The following is an 18,715-nucleotide window of genomic DNA, read 5'->3' as shown; positions in this document are numbered from 1 at the left end:
CCCTTGTATTTTCTGTTGCTCTTCTTCCTGTAGAGCTGGAAAACAGCTAGCTATCATTTTCTGTCAAAAAGCTCTTTCAGTGCTTCAAGTATATCATTAAATCTCAACCCTGGCCTTGTATGTGGTATAGAAAACACTTCCAGGAAGTTGTCTGTAAGTGATAGAACTCTGCTCCAGGGTCTTGTCACCTTAAGGTGGCCACAACCAAGACTTAGACAAGGGTATCTGCTTTTTTGACAAAGCACTCGACTGCCATACAAATATTCAGGGGAAAAAAAAACCCCAATCATTTCTTATTCCTAGTTCAAGTTAAGAGTTTGATCAAATTAAAACAAGCAACAACACATTAGCCCAGAAAAAAATTAAGATTCTCAGCAGCCATTCACTTTTGAGTGATTTTGGGAGGAAGTAAAGAGCTGGAAGAACGTGTCAGGTAGCAAACTAACCCCGTATACATGATTTGAGATCACAGATATTATTTCATTTAATTCATTGCCCTTTGAAAGGCAGGAATTACTATCTGGTCCTGATTTCAGCACCTGAAGTCTCACATCCCAAGAAATCCCTCAGTCCCAGGCAAACCTGGTTCTGTGGTCACCTTACGTATGTGAGAACTTGCAAGGCTAATGTCCAGAACAGGCCGGGTGATGGGAATGTTTCTAAAGGCTGATGAAAACACTGATTTAGCTTATAATCCTCAGTGTATTTGTAGTTTTACCCTAAAGTATCAATACTAGTGATGAATTATACACCGGCAGATTATATTTTCATTGAAAAGCCAATAAAAGAACTTCAGAGACTTACCCCAAACATCTGCCGGAGGTCAGGGTCCCGGAAGCGGAAAGGAATATTAGAGACATGCAGTCGTTTAGGGGTAGATTTACTCTCTGAATTTTCACTACTTTGTGTCTGTGACTGCTGGCCGTCTGTCTGTGCACCTCCTTCTGTCTGCTAAGCAAAGAAATAAACAACATTAAGGAAAAAATAAATACAATTATTTCACAGGAATTACATAAAATAAGGTCCTTTCCCATCCCAATCATTTTCTGTGTGTCTTTAAGCAAAAATTACAACTGCCCCTTCAAAGAGAGGGGAAAAAAAAACCCACAAAGATATTATCTGTGTTTAAAATGCTATAGTCTACCAAAAAATTTAGCTTCTTGCATATTTATAGTATGTTAGTAAAATGGGAGATAGAAGAAAAACTAAATGACTTGAAATATCACGTGAAAATACATTAGGAAAATGAGATATAAGAAGAGTACATTATTCCTAGATTCTGCATCACTGACTCAATGGACATGAGTTTGAGCAAACTCTGGGAGATGGTGAAGAACAGGGAAGCCTGGCATGCTGCAATCCATGGGGTCGAAAAGAGTCAGACACGACTGAATGAACATTTTGAAAATAAAGAGTCTGTTATGAAGATCCAAGCATTTCTGGCTCATCATTTCAGGATATAAGGGAATATTTTTATATTTCATTCCCTCTAGTAGTTTCAGAGTTTATAGCTACTAGGTTACCAACATACTCTAATATTATTTATTAAGAAGAGATACCTAGTGAGCAAGGGCGTTCTGCTTGAAAACTGAAGAAGCTTCTTAATATGAAACCAATCATCTGTACTCTCCTTCCCAATTTATGCACTTACTGCTATTTTAGTAGAGGGAACATTCCTTCTGTAGCTCAGAGTAAAGCTGCATTTATAAAGTCTGTCGGGAAAAGTTGATGGGACCCTGATGAATCTACTACACACAAATATATGCTAGGTTTGTATGTTTCAGCAGTGAAAGAAGTGAAAGGGTGAGTATGGGTATGCATTTTTGTTTAATTTTTTTATGGGTTAATCAATGATTAACAATGTTGTTAGTTTCAGTTGTACAGCAAAGTGATCAGTTATACATATACATGTATCTATTCTCCAAATTCTTTTCCCATTTAGGTTGTTACATAATATTGAGTTGAGTTCCCTGTGCTGTACAGTAGGTCCTTGCTGGTTATCCATTTTAAATACAACAGTGTGTACATGTCAATCCTAAACTCGTTATGGGTGTGCATTTTTAATCTTGAATCTCTTTGTAATGTCCTAGGCATGTGTTAATTTAATTATTTTTCAATAAATCCTCAAAAAAATTGCTATGTTGAGAAATACTTTTGACAAATATCTAACCGGTGTGATATACTTCATGCATTCAAATAACATTTACTCTGAAGTATTAATCTGACAATTCAAGAACCTTGTGTTTTTACTACTCCCTATGAAGTGCATGCCAAACTGGACGGCTCGCTGAGATCATTTAATCAACATATTGTTTTGAACAGGAGAGGAACCTGCTGTTCTCACTATCTCAACTGAAAGAGCACTGACAAACTCCAGCAGACTCTGGGTGACACAGAATGGATTCCCCTCCCCTACTTTAACCTAGTGTTCAGCTGAAAGAAACTAACCAGAGATACTGCTGGCTCGGAGATGTTTGCAACCATCTTGAAATGAGGTCTGAGACTTTATGAAGGACAATCAGGAACGTACACCAAATGAACACCAGCTTATCAAGTGTCAGTCTAAGGGACAGCAGTGTTTATCTCCCCTTCAGGCCTTGCAGATGGCTTCACTGGGCAATGATTCACATGATACAAAAACAGCAGAAAAGGGAAGAGCTGTATACAGACCCATGTTCTGCCAAAGTGCAAGGTTTTTAGTCCTCAATCTGGGCACAGTGCAGACTAAGCAAAACACATTCCACTCAAAGGAACTCACTTAGTTACTAAAACAGCATCATGGATGCCAAAGCAACTAGCACAAACATCAATTACAACTGATGCTCATTTGAATATCTGCCAACTTGCCTCTCACATCTCACAGCTGGATCACATAAAACTCTTTCTTTAACTAGTCTGTAGGACCACCAGGTCTGAACTGCAGGTGAATCACTCTGAGAAAAGTAAAAAAAAAGGCTGATTCTAACTTTAAATCACAGTTCTATACATAATTTATATATGTAGTCTGTGTGGTCTGTAAAAAGAGTATGTAAGGTGGCGGGATAAATGAAAACTAATCATTACTTCCACGTATGTTGCCTGAGGTACTTATTTGTTGTTCTTGAGAATTTTTTTTTAAAATAGTCCTGAAGATACAACTTATGAAGAAGAAGCCAGATTGGTTAACTTTCCAGCCTTGTGGTAAGTACCTAACATTATTCAAAGGTATGAAATCTTTAATTCTCAGAAAACTTGTCAAGTAGAAAAAGCAAACCCATTAATTCCAAAATTCTTAAGCCTTCTGATTTTAAATACATTTACAAATGGAAGTTTAACATATCTAGCTACAAATACATAAACCATAAGCATACAGCTGCATGAGTTTTCACAAAGAAAATACACTCATGTAACAGCATCACTACAAACAAAGCTAGTGGAGGTGATGGAATTCCAGTTGAGCTATTTCAAATCCTAAAAGATGATGCTGTGAAAGTGCTGCACTCAATATGCCAGCAAATTTGGAAAACTCAGCAGTGGCCACAGGACGGGAAAAGGTCAGTTTTCATTCCAATGCCAAAGAAAGGCAATGCCAAATAATGCTCAAACTACCGCACAATTGCACTCAACTCACACGCTAGTAAAGTAATGCTCAAAATTCTCCAAGCCAAGCTTCAGCAATACGTGAACTGTGAACTTCCAGATGTTCAAGCTGGTTTTAGAAAAGGCAGAGGAACCAGAGATCAAATTGCCAACATCCGCTGGATTATTGAAAAAGCAAGAGAGTCCCAGAAAAACATCTACTTTACTGACTATGCCAAAGCCTTTGGCTATGTGGACCAAAACAAACTGTGGAGAATTCTGAAAGAGATGAGAATACCAGACCACCAGACCTGCCTCTTGAGAAACCTGTATGCGGGTCAGGAAGCAACAATTAGAACTAGACATGGAATAACAGACTGGTTCCAAATAGGAAAAGGAGTATGTCAAGGCTGTATATTGTCACCCTGCTTATTTAACTTATATGCAGAGTACAGCATGAGAAACGCTGGGCTGGATGAAGCACAAGCTGGAACCAAGATTGCTGCGAGAACTATGAATAACCTCAGGTATGCAGATGATACCACCCTTATGGCAGAAAGCAAAGAGGAACCAAAGAACCTCTTGATAAAAGTGCAAAGAGGACAGTGAAAAAGTTGGCTTAAAGCTCAACATTCAGAAAACTAAGATCATGGCATCCAGTCCCATCACTTCATGGCAAATAGACGGGGAAACAGTGGAGACAGTGACAGACTTTATTTTTTTGGGCTCCAAAATCACTGCAGATGGTAAGTGCAGCCATGAAATTAAAAGATGCTTACTTCTTGGAAGCAAAGTTATGACCAACCTAGACAGCATATTAAAAAGCAGAGACATTACTTTGTCAACAAAGGTCTGTCTAGTCAAGCCTATGGTTTTTCTAGTAGTCATGTTTATTTATTTATTTTTATTAGTTGGAGGCTAATTACTTTACAATATTGTAGTGGTTTTTGCCATACATTGACATGAATCAGCCATGGATTTACATGTGTTCCCCATCCCGATCTCCCCTCCCGCCCCCCTCCCCATCCGATCCCTCTGGGTCTTCCCAGTGTACCAGCCCTGAGCACTTGTCTCATGCATCCAACCTGGGCTGGTGATATGTTTCACCCTTGATAGTATACTTGTTTCAATGCTATTCTCTCAGAACATCCCACCCTCGCCTTCTCCCACAGATTCCTAAAGTCTGTTCTGATAAAACTGGAGCCCATTATACAGAGTGAAGTAAGCCAGAAAGTAGTCACGTTTAGATGTGAGAGTTGGACTGTAAAGGAAGCTGAGTGGCGAAGAAGAATTGATGCTTTTGAACTGTGGTGTTGGAGAAGACTCTTGACAGTCCCTTGGATTGCAAGGAGATCCAACCAGTCCATCCTAAAGGAGATCAGTCCTGGGTGTTCATTGGAAGGATGGATGCTGAAGCTGAAACTCCAATACTTTGGCCACCTGATGCGAAGAGCTGACTAATTTGAGATCCTGATGCTGGGAAAAATTGAAGGCAGGAGGAAAAGGGGATGACAGAGGATGAGACGGTTGGATGGTATCACCGAGTCAATGGACATGAGTTTGGGTGGACTCCGGGAGTTGGTGATGGACAGGGATGCCTGGTGTGCTGCAGTCCAAGGGGTCGCAAAGAGTTGGACATGACTGAACTGAACCATCAAATTAGGTCAAGCAACAGAACTCCAGAAGCACCCATGGGCCCCACTCTAGTCCCCACTCCCCTGCCAAAGGATCACCACTATTCTGACTCCTATCTCCACAAATTAGCTGTTTTTGAACTTACCAAGAAAAAAAAAAAAGGAATCACACTGTATGTATTTTTTGGTGTCTGGCTTCTTTTACACATTGTAACACACGCACTGTTGTACATTTTATAAACATACAGAATTTTTATCTGAGTGGCTTCCAGTTTTTAGCTATTATGGATGTTTCTATAAATATTCTTGGTACAAGTCTTTGCGTGCACAGGAGCAGGCATTTCTGTTGGATGAAGACACCTAAGATTGGATTTGTTGTGTCAAGGATATATCTCAATTCAGCCTTTGAAGTTACTGTCAGTTTTGCAAAGTGGCTGCATTAACTTCCACTCCATCAATGGTATATGCAACTTCTAGCTGTTCTTAGTAATTCTGCCTCATTTTAACTATCTGGGCGGGAGGCAGTGGCATCCTACTGTGGCTTTCACTTGCTTTCTTCTCTTTCAGCTTCAGGCCTTTTCTTCTCTCCACTTGTATATTTTTGAATTTTGTTGAAAAAGGAGAATTCCCTGTAAAACAATAGCTTTTTTTTTTTTTTTTTTTAATTAACAGCAAAGAGATACTTTTTTGCTCAGATGTTAGCAACCACCTTGAGGAGTCTGAGGAATAGAAAGACAGCCTAAGTAATGGAGCAAGGACTTGAATACAAGCAGCCTGGCTCCAGAGTATATGTTCTTAATCACTACACTATGCTGTACTTCACACGTGTTATTTTTTTCAAATCTCACAGCAATCAATGAGGCAGGTACTGTTGTTGTTGTTTAGTTGCTGAGTTGTGTCTGACTCTTTTGGGACCCCATGGACTGCAGCCCACAAGTCTCCTCTGTCCAAGGGATTTCCCAGACAAGAATACTGGAGTGGGTAGCCATTTCCTTCTCCAGAGGATCTTCCCAACCCAGGGGTCGACCTGCATTGGCAGGCAGATTCTTTATCACTGAGCCACCTGGGAAGCCCATCAAGTACTATTATTGTCCTCCAATTGACAGAGGCAGAAACTGAGGCATGGTGAAGTTAAATTTATTGCCCAAGGTCATAGATTTAAGTGGCAGTGTAGGAAGTCAAAACTAGGCAGCCCAATTTCATATGCTAAACCACCTCTTTTCAGCACTGCACTCATGATCATTTTTTTTCTCATTAGATTGGAGAACATGCTCCATTTTCTCAGGAACCCCACTTGAAGGAGCAAGGTTTCTCCTGGAGTGAAGGCAGGCATGAGGTTATGGGCCAGGGAAAGCTATTCAAGAGGTGATGTGACTTGAGGGAATAGGAGCAGGTCAGACCATGAAGGGAAGGAAAGAAACCAGCAAAGGTACACTGACATTTATGAAGGAAAAAAGTCAGAGAACCACTAAACTGATACTCAAAGGGGCTGAAAAGATTTCTGTACACAGTGGGAATAGAAACATGAAATATACATTGAATATAGTTAAATGAGATATTTCCCATTTGTCATTCTCAACTTTATTTTGCTATAGATTACTAATTGTTGAAATACACAAATCAGAGCAAAAGTAAATAAAAGTTTTAAAGCTGTATCTTTATAAAAAGTGAACAGTTAAACCGTTCTGAGAAAAATCTCAGTCAATGCAGTGCTGTTTTGCTTTATTTTCTATTGTTAGCTGCTGAGCAACTTTACTGACTATATAAATAACCTTCTGAGGTTCGGTTTCTCCCTTCTGTTTTCTGATCTAATTGATTCATGGGGCAGAGGATGCAATGGAAAAGGCTGGAGTCTGTGGACTGTTTACAGTGAGGCCTGACAGTGGTCCTGATGGATGTCACCATGTGACTAAAAGCCTATACATCCATTCTCCAGACATCCTGGGCTCCTCCCCAGCAAGGGCCACTCCACTGAGGGCAAGCCAAGGGCACCTGACATTGAAGAGCAAACCAGATTTTTAAAGCCTCAAAGTCTCATGCAAGAAATGCGGACTAAAAAAGTTTTAAATAAACTTTAAAAATTCTTATAACTAGAAAATGGATTTACCTTTCTGACTCACCTATGAAACAATGGAAATATATTTTAACTATTTATACATCGTGAACAAATGTTCTGTTATGGACAGAGAAAGAACCCTGGGGAATATAACATGAAGTAGTACTTTGTAAGTCTCTGCTTTTGAACTGTGGTGTTGGAGAAGACTCTTGAGAGTCCCTTGCACTGCAAGGAGATCCAACCAGTCCATCCTAAAGGAAATCAGTCCGGGGTGTTCACTGGAAGGACTGACGTTGAAGCTGAAACTCCAGTATTTTGGCCACCTCATGCGAAGAGCTGACTCATTTGAAAAGACGCTGATGCTGGGAGGGATTGGGGGCAGGAGGAGAAGGGGACGACAGAGAATGAGATGGTTGGCTGGATGGCATCACTGACTCAATGGACATGAGTTTGGGTAAACTCCGGGAGTTGGTGATGGGCAGGGAGGCCTGGCGTGCTGCAGTTCATGGGGTCACAAAGAGTCAGACACGACTGAGCGACTGGACTGAACTGAACTGAACTGATCATATACTACATAATCTGAGATACTAAGGAATCTCTTGATTAATTCAGGAATAATATTTGGATTTATGGATTATCTATTTTCTTCAATATTTATAATGTCTTCATTTCTTATTTTCACCTCAGTGAGGATGAAGGGGAAGAAAAAGAAAAGAGGACATTCAATTTAGCAAAGTTTCTTGAGAATCTGATTCATGTCCTAACCATCCCATTTTAATGACAGTTTGGGTACAGAATTCTAGGTAGGAAAAAAAAATCCTTTGGAATTTTTTAAATATGTTAAAACAATTTTTTAAATTAATTACTTTATTTTTGGCTATGCTAGGTCTTCGGTGCTGTGCACGGCCTCTCTTCTTGTGGAGCATGAGCTGCAGGGTGTGTGGGCTTCAGTAGCTGTGGTGCTCGGGTTTAGTGGCCCCGGAGGCACATGGAATCCCCAGACTAGGGATCGAACCTGTGTCCCCTGCAGTGGCAGGCAGATTCTTAACCCCTGGAACACCAGGGCAGTCCATCCTCCTTCAGAACTCTGAAGGTAACTCTCAACTGCAGCCTAGCTTCCAGGGCTGATGTTGAGAAATCTGGACACTGTGACTGGGTATCGTCTGTGACTTTTCCCACTCTCCCTCTCTGGTTTGTAGACTAAATATATCCAGTGCTCTTAAAATTTCACAGTGACATGCCTTAATGTGGGTTTATTTCAGTCTATTTTTCCGAGGTCTCTTTTAAGGTAGAAATTAACATCCCTCAGTCCTGGACCTTTTTTTGAATTACTTTGCTGATGATTCCCACTCTATATCATTTTATCTCTCTTTCTGAAACCTGTATTATTAGACACTGGATCTTCTGAACTGACCCTCTAATTTTCTTATTTCTTGTATTTTCCATCTCTTTGTCTTTGGCTCTGTTTTCTGGGATACAGGTACTTAATCCCTCATCTGAAAACTTTGGGTCCATATGTATATCAGAATCCAGAATTTTTAGAAAGGCAGTAACGATTTAAACCCATATATAACATTATCAATGAGACGTGAGGCAGTGGTGTTTCTGTAGCAAAATGTAAGCATATTTACATAAATACGATAAAGACTGTACATAAGTTGTGTGTTTTACTGTAATCTTTTTCTGATTTTCAGGACTTTACAGATTTTGGAACTGTGGATAAGAGACCAGAGACTTTTTACATCTTCTATCTCATCTTTCAGTGCTCCAATAAAGTTTCTTTATTTTGTTACCATGTTTTTAATTTCGAGGGCACGTTTCTCTTCTTTGAATCTCCCATTCCCCAACTTCCTTTTTAAAATTATATTTATTTATTGGGTCTTTGTTGAGGTGTGAAGGCTACAGAGTGTGTGGACTCAGTAGCTGGGATGCACATACTTAGTTGCAGTATGTGGGATCTAGTTTCCTGACTGGGGATTGAACCAGGGCCCCCTTCATTGGGAATCTTAACCACTGGGCTGCCAGGGAAGCCCCCCACTCCTTTTAAACTAGCATTTCATTCTTGTTTAGTGAATGCATATCTTCCCTTATTTCTCTGAGGATATCAGTTATTGTTTTGATGGTTTTTGAGGAGAAAGGGGATTCCTTTTCTTCCAAATTTCTCTTTTTTGTTTTTATTCGCTGTCTTCCATAGTGAGGTTTCCCCCATGTATCTAGTAATCTTCGGCTGTCTTGTTTATAATTAAGAGCTGAAGGGAGAAGGGTAGCTAATAAACTAATTAGAAGTTCTGAGTAGGTGGGATGGAGGGGCTTGATGACTTTGTGATTCATTCTAGGTTCAGTTAGGTAAGCAATTTTTTGAGAAACCCCTTGATTTGTACATCTTTAGGTCTTTCCTCTTGAGTTAGGTTTTCCAGAGAAGAGTTCTCCAAACTTCTAACTAGTGTCATATTTCTGAAACTCAAATTTTTGTAGTATAAATCCTGAATCAGTTGTTAACTTTCCCCCTCTACCAGCCTAGTGATAAATTCATTTTGGGTTGGTTCAGTTAGTTGCTAATTGGCCATCTGCTTTCTAGCTTCCAAAATTATTAATTCTCCCGTTCTTATTTTTTATATTTCTGAAAACACACAGACACAAATACCATTTATGGCAGTTTTGGAAGAAGCAATTAGATGGATGTATTCAAAAGTAACCTGAAATTAATAAGTGTTTAATAAAATCTTGTAATATGGTATGTACATATTTTATTGAAGGCAGCAAAATAGGGCAACACAGCCTGTGTTTGCTTTGAGCTGACTACTATAAAATACTTTGGAAAATATGCATTGCTTTAGAAAATAATCTTAGTATTTCAAGAAGGAAGAGCTTCATTACAGCCCTTCTCCAGTGAAAGGCTGAGGTAGAATGAAGGCCTCAGAGATGAAACAATGTTATCAGCTAATAGCAAATCTATAAACACAAGATTTTTTCCTTTCTCTGTTCTTTAGACCAAAGAACTAAGAACTACTTCAGATATAAGCTGAGGAGGATTAAAACATTTTGGGATGGTACTTCCCTCGTGGTTCAGTGGTTAAGACTTTGCCTTCCAATGAATGGGATGCAAGTTTGATCCCTGGTAGGGGAGCGAAGATCCCCCAAGTCTCCTGGCCAAAACCAAAACATAAAACAATACTGTAACAAATTCAACAAAGACTTTAAAAAGGTTCACATAAAAAAAAAGTCTTTAAAAGAAAAATACTGTGGGATAAGGAGACATGACAACTTACTGCAATGTGGGGTCCTGGATTGGATTGGATTCAGAACAGAAAACTGGTGATTAAATAAGATTTACATTTTACCTAAAAATACTGTACCAATGTTTCTTATTGTCTGATTTTGAAAACTGTACTGTACCTATGGAAGATGTTCATATCAGGGGAAGTTAGGTAAACAGTACGCAGAAACTTTCTGTACTATTTTTACAACTTTAAGTCTAAAATTATTTCAAAACAGTTTTTTACAAAAGAAAAATAATTTTTGGTTTGTCAGATTCTAAACCCTACAAAATATTAGAACATGGCAAAGGATGTTTTATTGGTTTATTTACTGGTTTAATGATTATTTAATGATTAATTGTTGCTGTTCAGTGTCTAAGTCATGTCTGACTCTTTGACACCCCACTGACTGCAGCATACCAGGCTTCCCTGTCCTGCACTCTCTCCCAGAGTTTACTCAAACTCAAGTCCACTGAGTTGGTGATGCCATCCAACCCTCTCATCCTCTGTCGTTCCCTTCTCCTCCCACCTTCAATCTTTCGCAGCGTCAGGGTCTTTTCCAATAAATCGGTTCTTCACATCAGATGGCCAATGTAGTGGAGTTTCAACTTCAGCATCAGACCTTCCAATGAACACTCAGGATTCATTTCCTTCAGGATTGACTAGTTTGAACTCTGTGCATTCCAAGGAACTGTCAAGAATATTCTCCAGCACCACGATTCAAAAGCATCAATTCTTCAGCACTCAGCCTTCCTTATGGCCCAACTCTCACATCCATACATGACTACTGGAAAAACCAGAGCTTTGACTATATACACCTTCTTCAGCAAAGTGAGGTCTGCTTTTTAATACACTGTCTAGGTTTGTCATAGCTTTCCCTTCCATGGAGCAAGTGTCTGAATTTCATGGCTGCAGTCACCATTTGCAGTGATTTTGGAGCCCAAGAAAAGAAAATCTGTCACTGCTTCCACCTTTTTTCCTTCTATATGCCACGAAGCAATGGGACTGAATGCCACAATCTTAGTTTTTTTGGTATTTTTTGAGTTTCAAGCAACTTTTTTCATTCTCGTCTTTCACCCTGATCAAGAGACTCAGGTTGTTGATATTTCCCCTGGCAATCTTGATTTCAGCTTTGATTTATCCAGCCTGGCATAAGCAGGGTGACAACATACAGCCTTTCATACTCCTTCCCCAGTTTTTAACCAGTCAGTTGTTCCATGTTTGGTTCTATCTTGCCTTCTTGACCTGCACACAGGTTTTTTAGGAGACAGGTAAGGTGGTCTGGTACTCCCAACTCTTTAAGAATTTCCCACAGTTTGTTGTGATCCATACTGTCAAAGGCTTTAGTGTAGTCAATAAAGCAGAAGTAGATACTTTTTTGGAACTCCTTTACTTTCTCCACAATCCAACGAACGTTGGCAAATTGATCTCTGGTTCTTCAAAGAGCCTGCATCTTTGAAATCCAGCCTGTCCTTCTAGAAGTTCTTGGTTCACATACTATGGAAACCTAGCTTGAAGGATTTTGAGCATAACCTTGCTAGCATGTGAAATGATAGCAATTGTACGGTAGTTTAAACATTCTCTGGCACTGTCCTTTGCGACTGGAATGAAAACTGACCTTTTCCAGTCCTGTGGGTGCTGCTGAGTTTTCCAAATTTGCTAACACAATTGAGTGCAGCACTTTAACAGCATCATCTTTCAGGATTTTAAATAGGTCAGCTGGAATTCCATCACCTCTACTAGCTTTGTTCATAGTGATGCTTCCTAAGGCCCACTTGACCTCACACTCCAGGATATCTGGCTCTAGGTGAGTGATCACACCATCATGGTTATCTGGGTCATTAAGATCTTTCTTGTATAGTTCTGCTTCTGCTGTGTATTCTTGCCACCTCTTCTTAATTAATTCCATGTCTGTTAGGTCCTTACTGTTTCTTTCCTTGATCGTGCTCATCCTTGGATGAGATGGTCCCTCAATATTTCCAATTTTCTTGAAGAGATCTCTAGTCTTTCCCATTCTACTGTTTTCCTCTATCTCTTTCCATTGTTCACTTAAGAAGGCCTTCTTAAAAAAAAAAAAAAAAAAAGAAGGCCTTCTTACCTCTCCTTGCTATTCTCTGGAATTTTGCATTCAGTTGGGTATCTCTTTTCCTGTATCCCTTGCCTTTCGCTTCTCTTCTTTCCTCAGCTATTTATAAAGCCTCCTCAGACACCCATTTTGCTTTGTTGCATTTCTTTTTCTTGTAAATGGTTTTGGTCACTATCGCCTGTACAATATTACAAACTTTCATCTATAGTTCTTCAGGCACTCTATCAGATCTAATCCCTTGAATCTATTTGTCACTTCCACGGTATAATTGTAAGGGATTTGATTTAGGTCATACCTGAATGCCCTAGTGGTTTACTCTACTTTCTTCAATGTAAGTCTGAGCTTTGCAATAAGGAGCTTGTGATCTGAGCCACAGTCAGCTCCAGGTCTTGTTTTTGCTGACTGTATAGAGCTTATCCATCTTTGGCTGCAAAGAATATAATCCATCTGATTTTGGTACTGACCATCTGGTGATGTCCATGCATAGAGTCGTCTCTTGGGCTGTTGGAAAAGGATGTTTGCTATCAGTTCAGTTCAGTCGCGTCTGACTCTTTGCGACCCTACGGCCTGCAGCATGCAAGGATTCCCTGTCCATCACCAACTTCTGGAGCTTACTCAAACTAAAGTCCATTGAGTTGGTGATGCCATCCAACCTCATCCTCTGGCATCCCCTTCTCCTCCCACTTTTAATCTTTCCCAGCATCAGGGTCTTTTCCAATGAATCAGTTCCTCACATCAGGTGGCAGAAGTATTGGAGTTTTAGCTTCAGCATCAGAGCTTCCAGTGAATATTCAGGACTGATATCTTTTAAGATGGACTGGCTGGATCTCCCTGCTGTTCAAGGGACTCTCAAGAATCTTCTCCAACACCACAGTTCAAAAGCATCAATTCTTCTGCGCTCAGCTTTCTTTATAGTCCAACTCTCACATCCATACATGACCACTGGAAAAACCCTAGCTTTGACTAGACGGGCCTTTGTTGACAAAGTAATGTCTCTGCTTTTTAACATGCTGTCTAGGTTGGTCATATGGAGAACGCAATGGCACCCCATTCCAGTACTCTTGCCTGGAAAATCCCATGGATAGAAGAGCCTGGTAGGCTGCAGTCCGTGGGGTCACTGTGAGTCGGATACGACTGAGTGGCTTCACTTTCACTTTTCACTTTCATGCATTGGAGAAGGAAATGGCGACCCACTCCAGTGTTCTTGCCTGGAGAATCCCAGGGACGGGGGAGCCTGGTAGGCTGCTGTCTATGGGGTCGCACAGAGTCGGACACAACTGAGGTGGCTCAGCAGCAGTAGGATGGTCATAACTTTCCTTCCAAGGAGTAAGCATCTTTTAATTTCATGGCTGCAGTCACCATGAAATTAAAGATTTTGGAGCCCCAAAAAATAAAGTCTGTCACTGTTTCCATTGTTTCCCCACCTATTTGCCATGAAGTGATGGGACCGGATGCCATGATCTTAGTTTTATGAATGTTGAGCTTCAAGCCAACTTTTTCACTCTCCTCTTTCACTTTCATCAGATTCTCTTTAGTTCTTCTTCACTTTCTGCCATAAGTGTGGTGTTATCTGCATATCTGAGGTTATTGATATTTTTCCTGGCAATCTTGATTCCAGCTTGTGCTTCATCCAGTCCAGCATTTCTCATGATGTACTCTGCATATAAGTTAAATAAGCAGGGTGTTCTCTTGACAAATTAAGTTAAATAACCAGCATATTCTCTTGACAAAACCGTGTTAGCCTTTTACCTGCTTCATTTTGTACTCCAAGGCCAAGTCCTTGTTTTTTGGGGCATCTCCTGACTTCCTACTTTTTCATTCTAACCCCCTATGATGAAAAAGACATCATTTTGGTGTTAGTTCTAGAAGGTCTTGTAGGTCTTCATAGAACCGGTCAACTCCAGCTTCTTTGGCAGTAGTGGTTGGGGCACAGACTTGGATTACTGCAATGTTGAATGCAAACAAACTGAGATCATTCTGTCATTTTTGAGACTGCACCCAAGTACTGCACTTCGGAGTCTTCTGTTGACTATGAGGGCTACTCCATTTCTTCTAAGGAATTCCTGCCCACAACAGTAGATATAATGGTCACCTGAATTAAATTCACCCATTCCCATCCATTTTAGTTTACTGATTCCTAAGATGTCAATGTTCAGTCTTGTCATCTCCTGCTTGACCACGTCCAATTTACCTCGATTTATGAACCTAATATTCCAGGTTCCTATGAAATATATATATATATATATTTTTTTTTTTTCCCCCCACAAAATCAGACCTTACTTTCACCACCAAACATATCCAAAATTGAGCATCATCTCCGCCTCGGCCGAGCTGCTTCATTCTTTCTGGTGTGCTCAGTCCTTCTGTTGTGTCCAACTCTTTGAGACCCTACAGACTGTAGCCCACCAGGCTCCTCTGTCCATGAGATTTTCCTGACAAGAATTTTGGAATGGGTTGCCATTTCCTCCTCCAGGAGATCGTCCCAACCCAGGGATTGAACCTGTGTCTCCTGCGGATCCTGCATTCGCACTGGATTCTTTACTGCTGAGCATGTGGAGAAGTCCCGTTCATTCTCTCTAGAACTATCAGTAATTACCTTTGCTGTTCCCTAGTAGCACACTGGACACCTGACCTGGGGGGCTCATCTTCCAGTGTCGTATCTTTTTGCCTTTTCACACTGTTCATGGGGTTCTCCAGGCAAGAATACTGGTGTGGGTTGCCATTTCCTCCTCCAGTGGACCACATTTTGTCAGAACTCTTCCCTGTGATGCCTTCATCTTGGGTGACCCTGCATGGGCTCATGGTTTCATTAAGTTACACAAGCCCCGTCTGCCACCACAAGGCTGTGACCCATGAGGGGGTGAATTTTGTTAACAGCTTAAAATGTGCACAAAAGTGAAATGAAATTAATTTTTCTATATCATACTATTTCTGTTCTGAACCATTCAAATTTGTATTAAATATTAAATAAGATGGTGATACATTTTAAATCTGAGAAAACCTAATTGAAAGGTCACTGCCCAAAGCAGCTTTAACCACATCTAAAGGATACATGTGTGTGTGTACATGTTTCAAAAGTTATACAGCAAGACTTCCCAAAGGGTAGATTAACACTTCTGCAGGATGCTAACTGGTATTTTGTAGAAAATGAGTTTCATGGTCAAACAAATTTGGGAACTACCGGACTAATAAAGTTAAAAGGTTTTCTGTGAATTTTGAACAGAGAAAACTTACCTTTCTCCCTAAACCTATACATATTACTCATTCATTCATTTTATAGCAGGCAAGCTATAAAATTCACTTTCAAAAACACCTCTTTTATCAGAATGACCTTTAGAGCACTGGTTCTCCAGAGTATGAAGGTAAACAATGGCAAAAAAGAAAAATATATATATAACTGGATAGCCTATTAATTTGTATTAAGTCAAGAACTGCCTATAATTCCTTCTTTGAAATGAAATAATTACATACTAATAGAATTATAGCTAATATTTATTGAAGATTTATTATGTGCCAGGTATTTCACAAAGTATTTGCTATTCATTTTTTCTTTTTTTTTAAATTTTTTTAATTTTTTTTTTATAGGCTAATTACTTTACATCATTACAGTAGTTTTTGTCATACATTGAAATGAATCAGCCATGGATTTACATGTATTCCCCATCCCAGTCCCCCCTCCCACCTCCCTCTCCACCTGATCCTTCTGGGTCTTCCCAGTGCACCAGGCTCGAGCACCTGTCTCATGCACCCAATCTGGGCTGGTGATCTGTTTCACCCTAGATAATATACATGTTTCAATGCTGTTCTCTTGAAACATCCCACCCTCGCCTTCTCCCAGAGTCCACAAGTCTGTTCTATACATCTGAGTCTCTTTTTCTGTTTTGCATATAGGGTTATCGTTACCATCTTTCTAAAGTCCATATATATGTGTTAGTATACTGTAATGGTCTTTATCTTTCTGGCTTACTTCGCTCTGTATAATGGGCTCCAGTTTCATCCATCTCATTAGAAGTGATTCAAATGAATTCTTTTTAATGGCTGAGTAATATTCCATGGTGTATATGTACCACAGCTTCCTCATCCATTCGTCTGCTGATGGGCATCTGGGTTGCTTCCATGTCCTGACTATTATAAACAGTGCTGCGATGAACACTGGGGTGCACGTGTCTCTTTCAGATCTGGTTTCCTTGGTGTGTATGCCCAGAAGTGGGATTGCTGGGTCATATGGCAGTTCTATTTCCAGCTTTTTAAGAAATCTCCACACTGTTTTCCACAGTGGCTGTACTAATTTGCATTCCCACCAACAGTGTAAGAGGGTTCCCTTTTCTCCACACCCTCTCCAGCATTTATTGCTTGTAGACTTTTGGATAGCAGCCATCCTGACTGGTGTATAATGGTACCTCATTGTGGTTTTGATTTGCATTTCTCTGATAATGAGTGATGTTGAGCATCTTTTCATGTGTTTTTGTGCCATCTGTATGTCTTCCTTGGAGAAATGTCTGTTGAGTTCTTTGGCCCATTTTTTGATTGGGTCATTTATTTTTCTGGAGTTGAGCTGGAGGAGTTGATTGTATATTTTTGAGATTAATCCTTTGTCTGTTGCTTCGTTTGCTATTATTTTCTCCCAATCTATTCATTTTTTCATGTATTGCTAAAAACAACTCTGTGAGTCAGGAACTAGCATCACCAGTTTTACAGGTGAGGAAAATGAGCATGAGCTGTCATTCTCTCATGGTTACACATTTAGCAAATGGAAAGGGCTGGGAGCTAACCCTAATTCAATCTGGTTTCCAAGCTTGAGCTCCCTCACCAAATATGATATAATAAAAACAGGTTTTTCAAGACTGCCTTAAAAAAAATTCAGTTTCTCCTAACAATGTTTTAGAAAGTTGGCTGGGATACTTTTCATTATGTCATCTTGCACAGCCTTAAAGGAAAATTAGGTACTAAAATCCATGCTGACCCATCAACCAGACTTGGTAGCATTTAAGATTTAAAACATTTTTATAAATGTTTATAGTGGAGTACATACTGGGTTAAAACTGGTAGAATTATATCTTATGAATTCCTTCTTAAAGAGTAAAAATCTCCTAACATGACAGAAAATCTTTCTAAAAAGTGAAATCTTGGCTTATATACTTAGTTACCAACAATCAGGGTAATTTCATAATGCTAGAATAACATATCAAGAACACCTGTGCACATAAAATTATTTACCCAATGCAACACCAAACCCAATTTTGAGGGCATAAAAAATTGGATTTACATCTATGTAGAGCAATTCCTTGAGCTAAAGTACATATAGATTTAGTTATTTTAAAGATTAAAATTTTAAAGATTTTAAAGTTATTTTAAAGATTAATTAAGTATTTCTTCTGTGTATTTGAATGTTGCTATAAGTCAAATTCTGAGAATCTGGTCTTGCTTGGGCATTCAGATGTAAGCTAACATTTCCCCAAAATACTAGTAATTCAAGTTTCTTCAGAAAATATATAATTCTATTCTATCAATGTGTCAAAGTGTTATAAACCACAGCAAGTCACTTGTTTTTTTTAAAACCAGGAGTCAGAATTATGTAAAAATTATTATGGAGAAACAGCAGAAACAATAACCTCAATTTTTAAAAGCTTTATACTTAACTGAATGATTCTTTTATATTTCAGAATGAAAGAAATCTGTAAGTATATTCTCGTTGGAGTTTTCGCATTTAAAGTTGAAGAGCAAGTGGAAACTAAGAAGACAAGAGGGCTTCCCAGGTGGCTCCATGGGAAAGAATCCACCTGCCAATACAGAGATGTAGGAGATGTGGGTTTGATCCCTAGATTGAGACGATACCCTGGAGTAGGAAATGCAACCCATTCCAGTATTCTTGTCTGGAAAACTCCATGGACAGAGGAGCCTGGCGGGCTACAGTCCATGGGGTCACAAAGAGTTGGCCATGATTGAGTGACTGAGCATGAATACATAAGAAGTATAGATGTCTTTTATTTTCTATAATTTACATGGGGAAGCAAAAAAAAAAAAAAAAAGGCCTTGACTTAAAGCATTTTCCCTGAGTCCCAACTCTGCTACAAGCTAGAAGCAATCTTGTTCAAGTCACTTAAAATTGCTGACTTCTGCTGTA

At 39.5% G+C, this 18,715-nt stretch overlaps 1 protein-coding gene across 19 annotated transcripts in view; it reads right to left on the bottom strand.

Annotated features, from left to right (window-relative positions):
• RBFOX2 (RNA binding fox-1 homolog 2) overlaps window positions 1–18,715 on the bottom strand; it is a 278,293-nt gene that overhangs the window by 38,367 nt on the left and 221,211 nt on the right. For 15 of the 19 annotated variants that reach the window (XM_070453973.1, XM_070453974.1, XM_020883935.2 and 12 more), the window contains one exon: window positions 805–951. In XM_070453973.1, coding sequence (XP_070310074.1) covers window positions 805–951 — 147 coding nt within the window. The remainder of the gene's footprint in view (window positions 1–804; window positions 952–18,715) is intronic. The other 4 variants (XM_020883932.2, XM_020883934.2, XM_020883954.2 and 1 more) reach the window with 1 other exon arrangement.

This window comes from Odocoileus virginianus, chromosome 23, assembly GCF_023699985.2.
Source record: "Odocoileus virginianus isolate 20LAN1187 ecotype Illinois chromosome 23, Ovbor_1.2, whole genome shotgun sequence".
In the NCBI taxonomy this organism is placed as follows: domain Eukaryota; kingdom Metazoa; phylum Chordata; class Mammalia; order Artiodactyla; family Cervidae; genus Odocoileus; species Odocoileus virginianus.
Note: the sequence above shows the minus strand (reverse complement) of the source record. Positions and strands in the feature narration are given on the sequence as shown.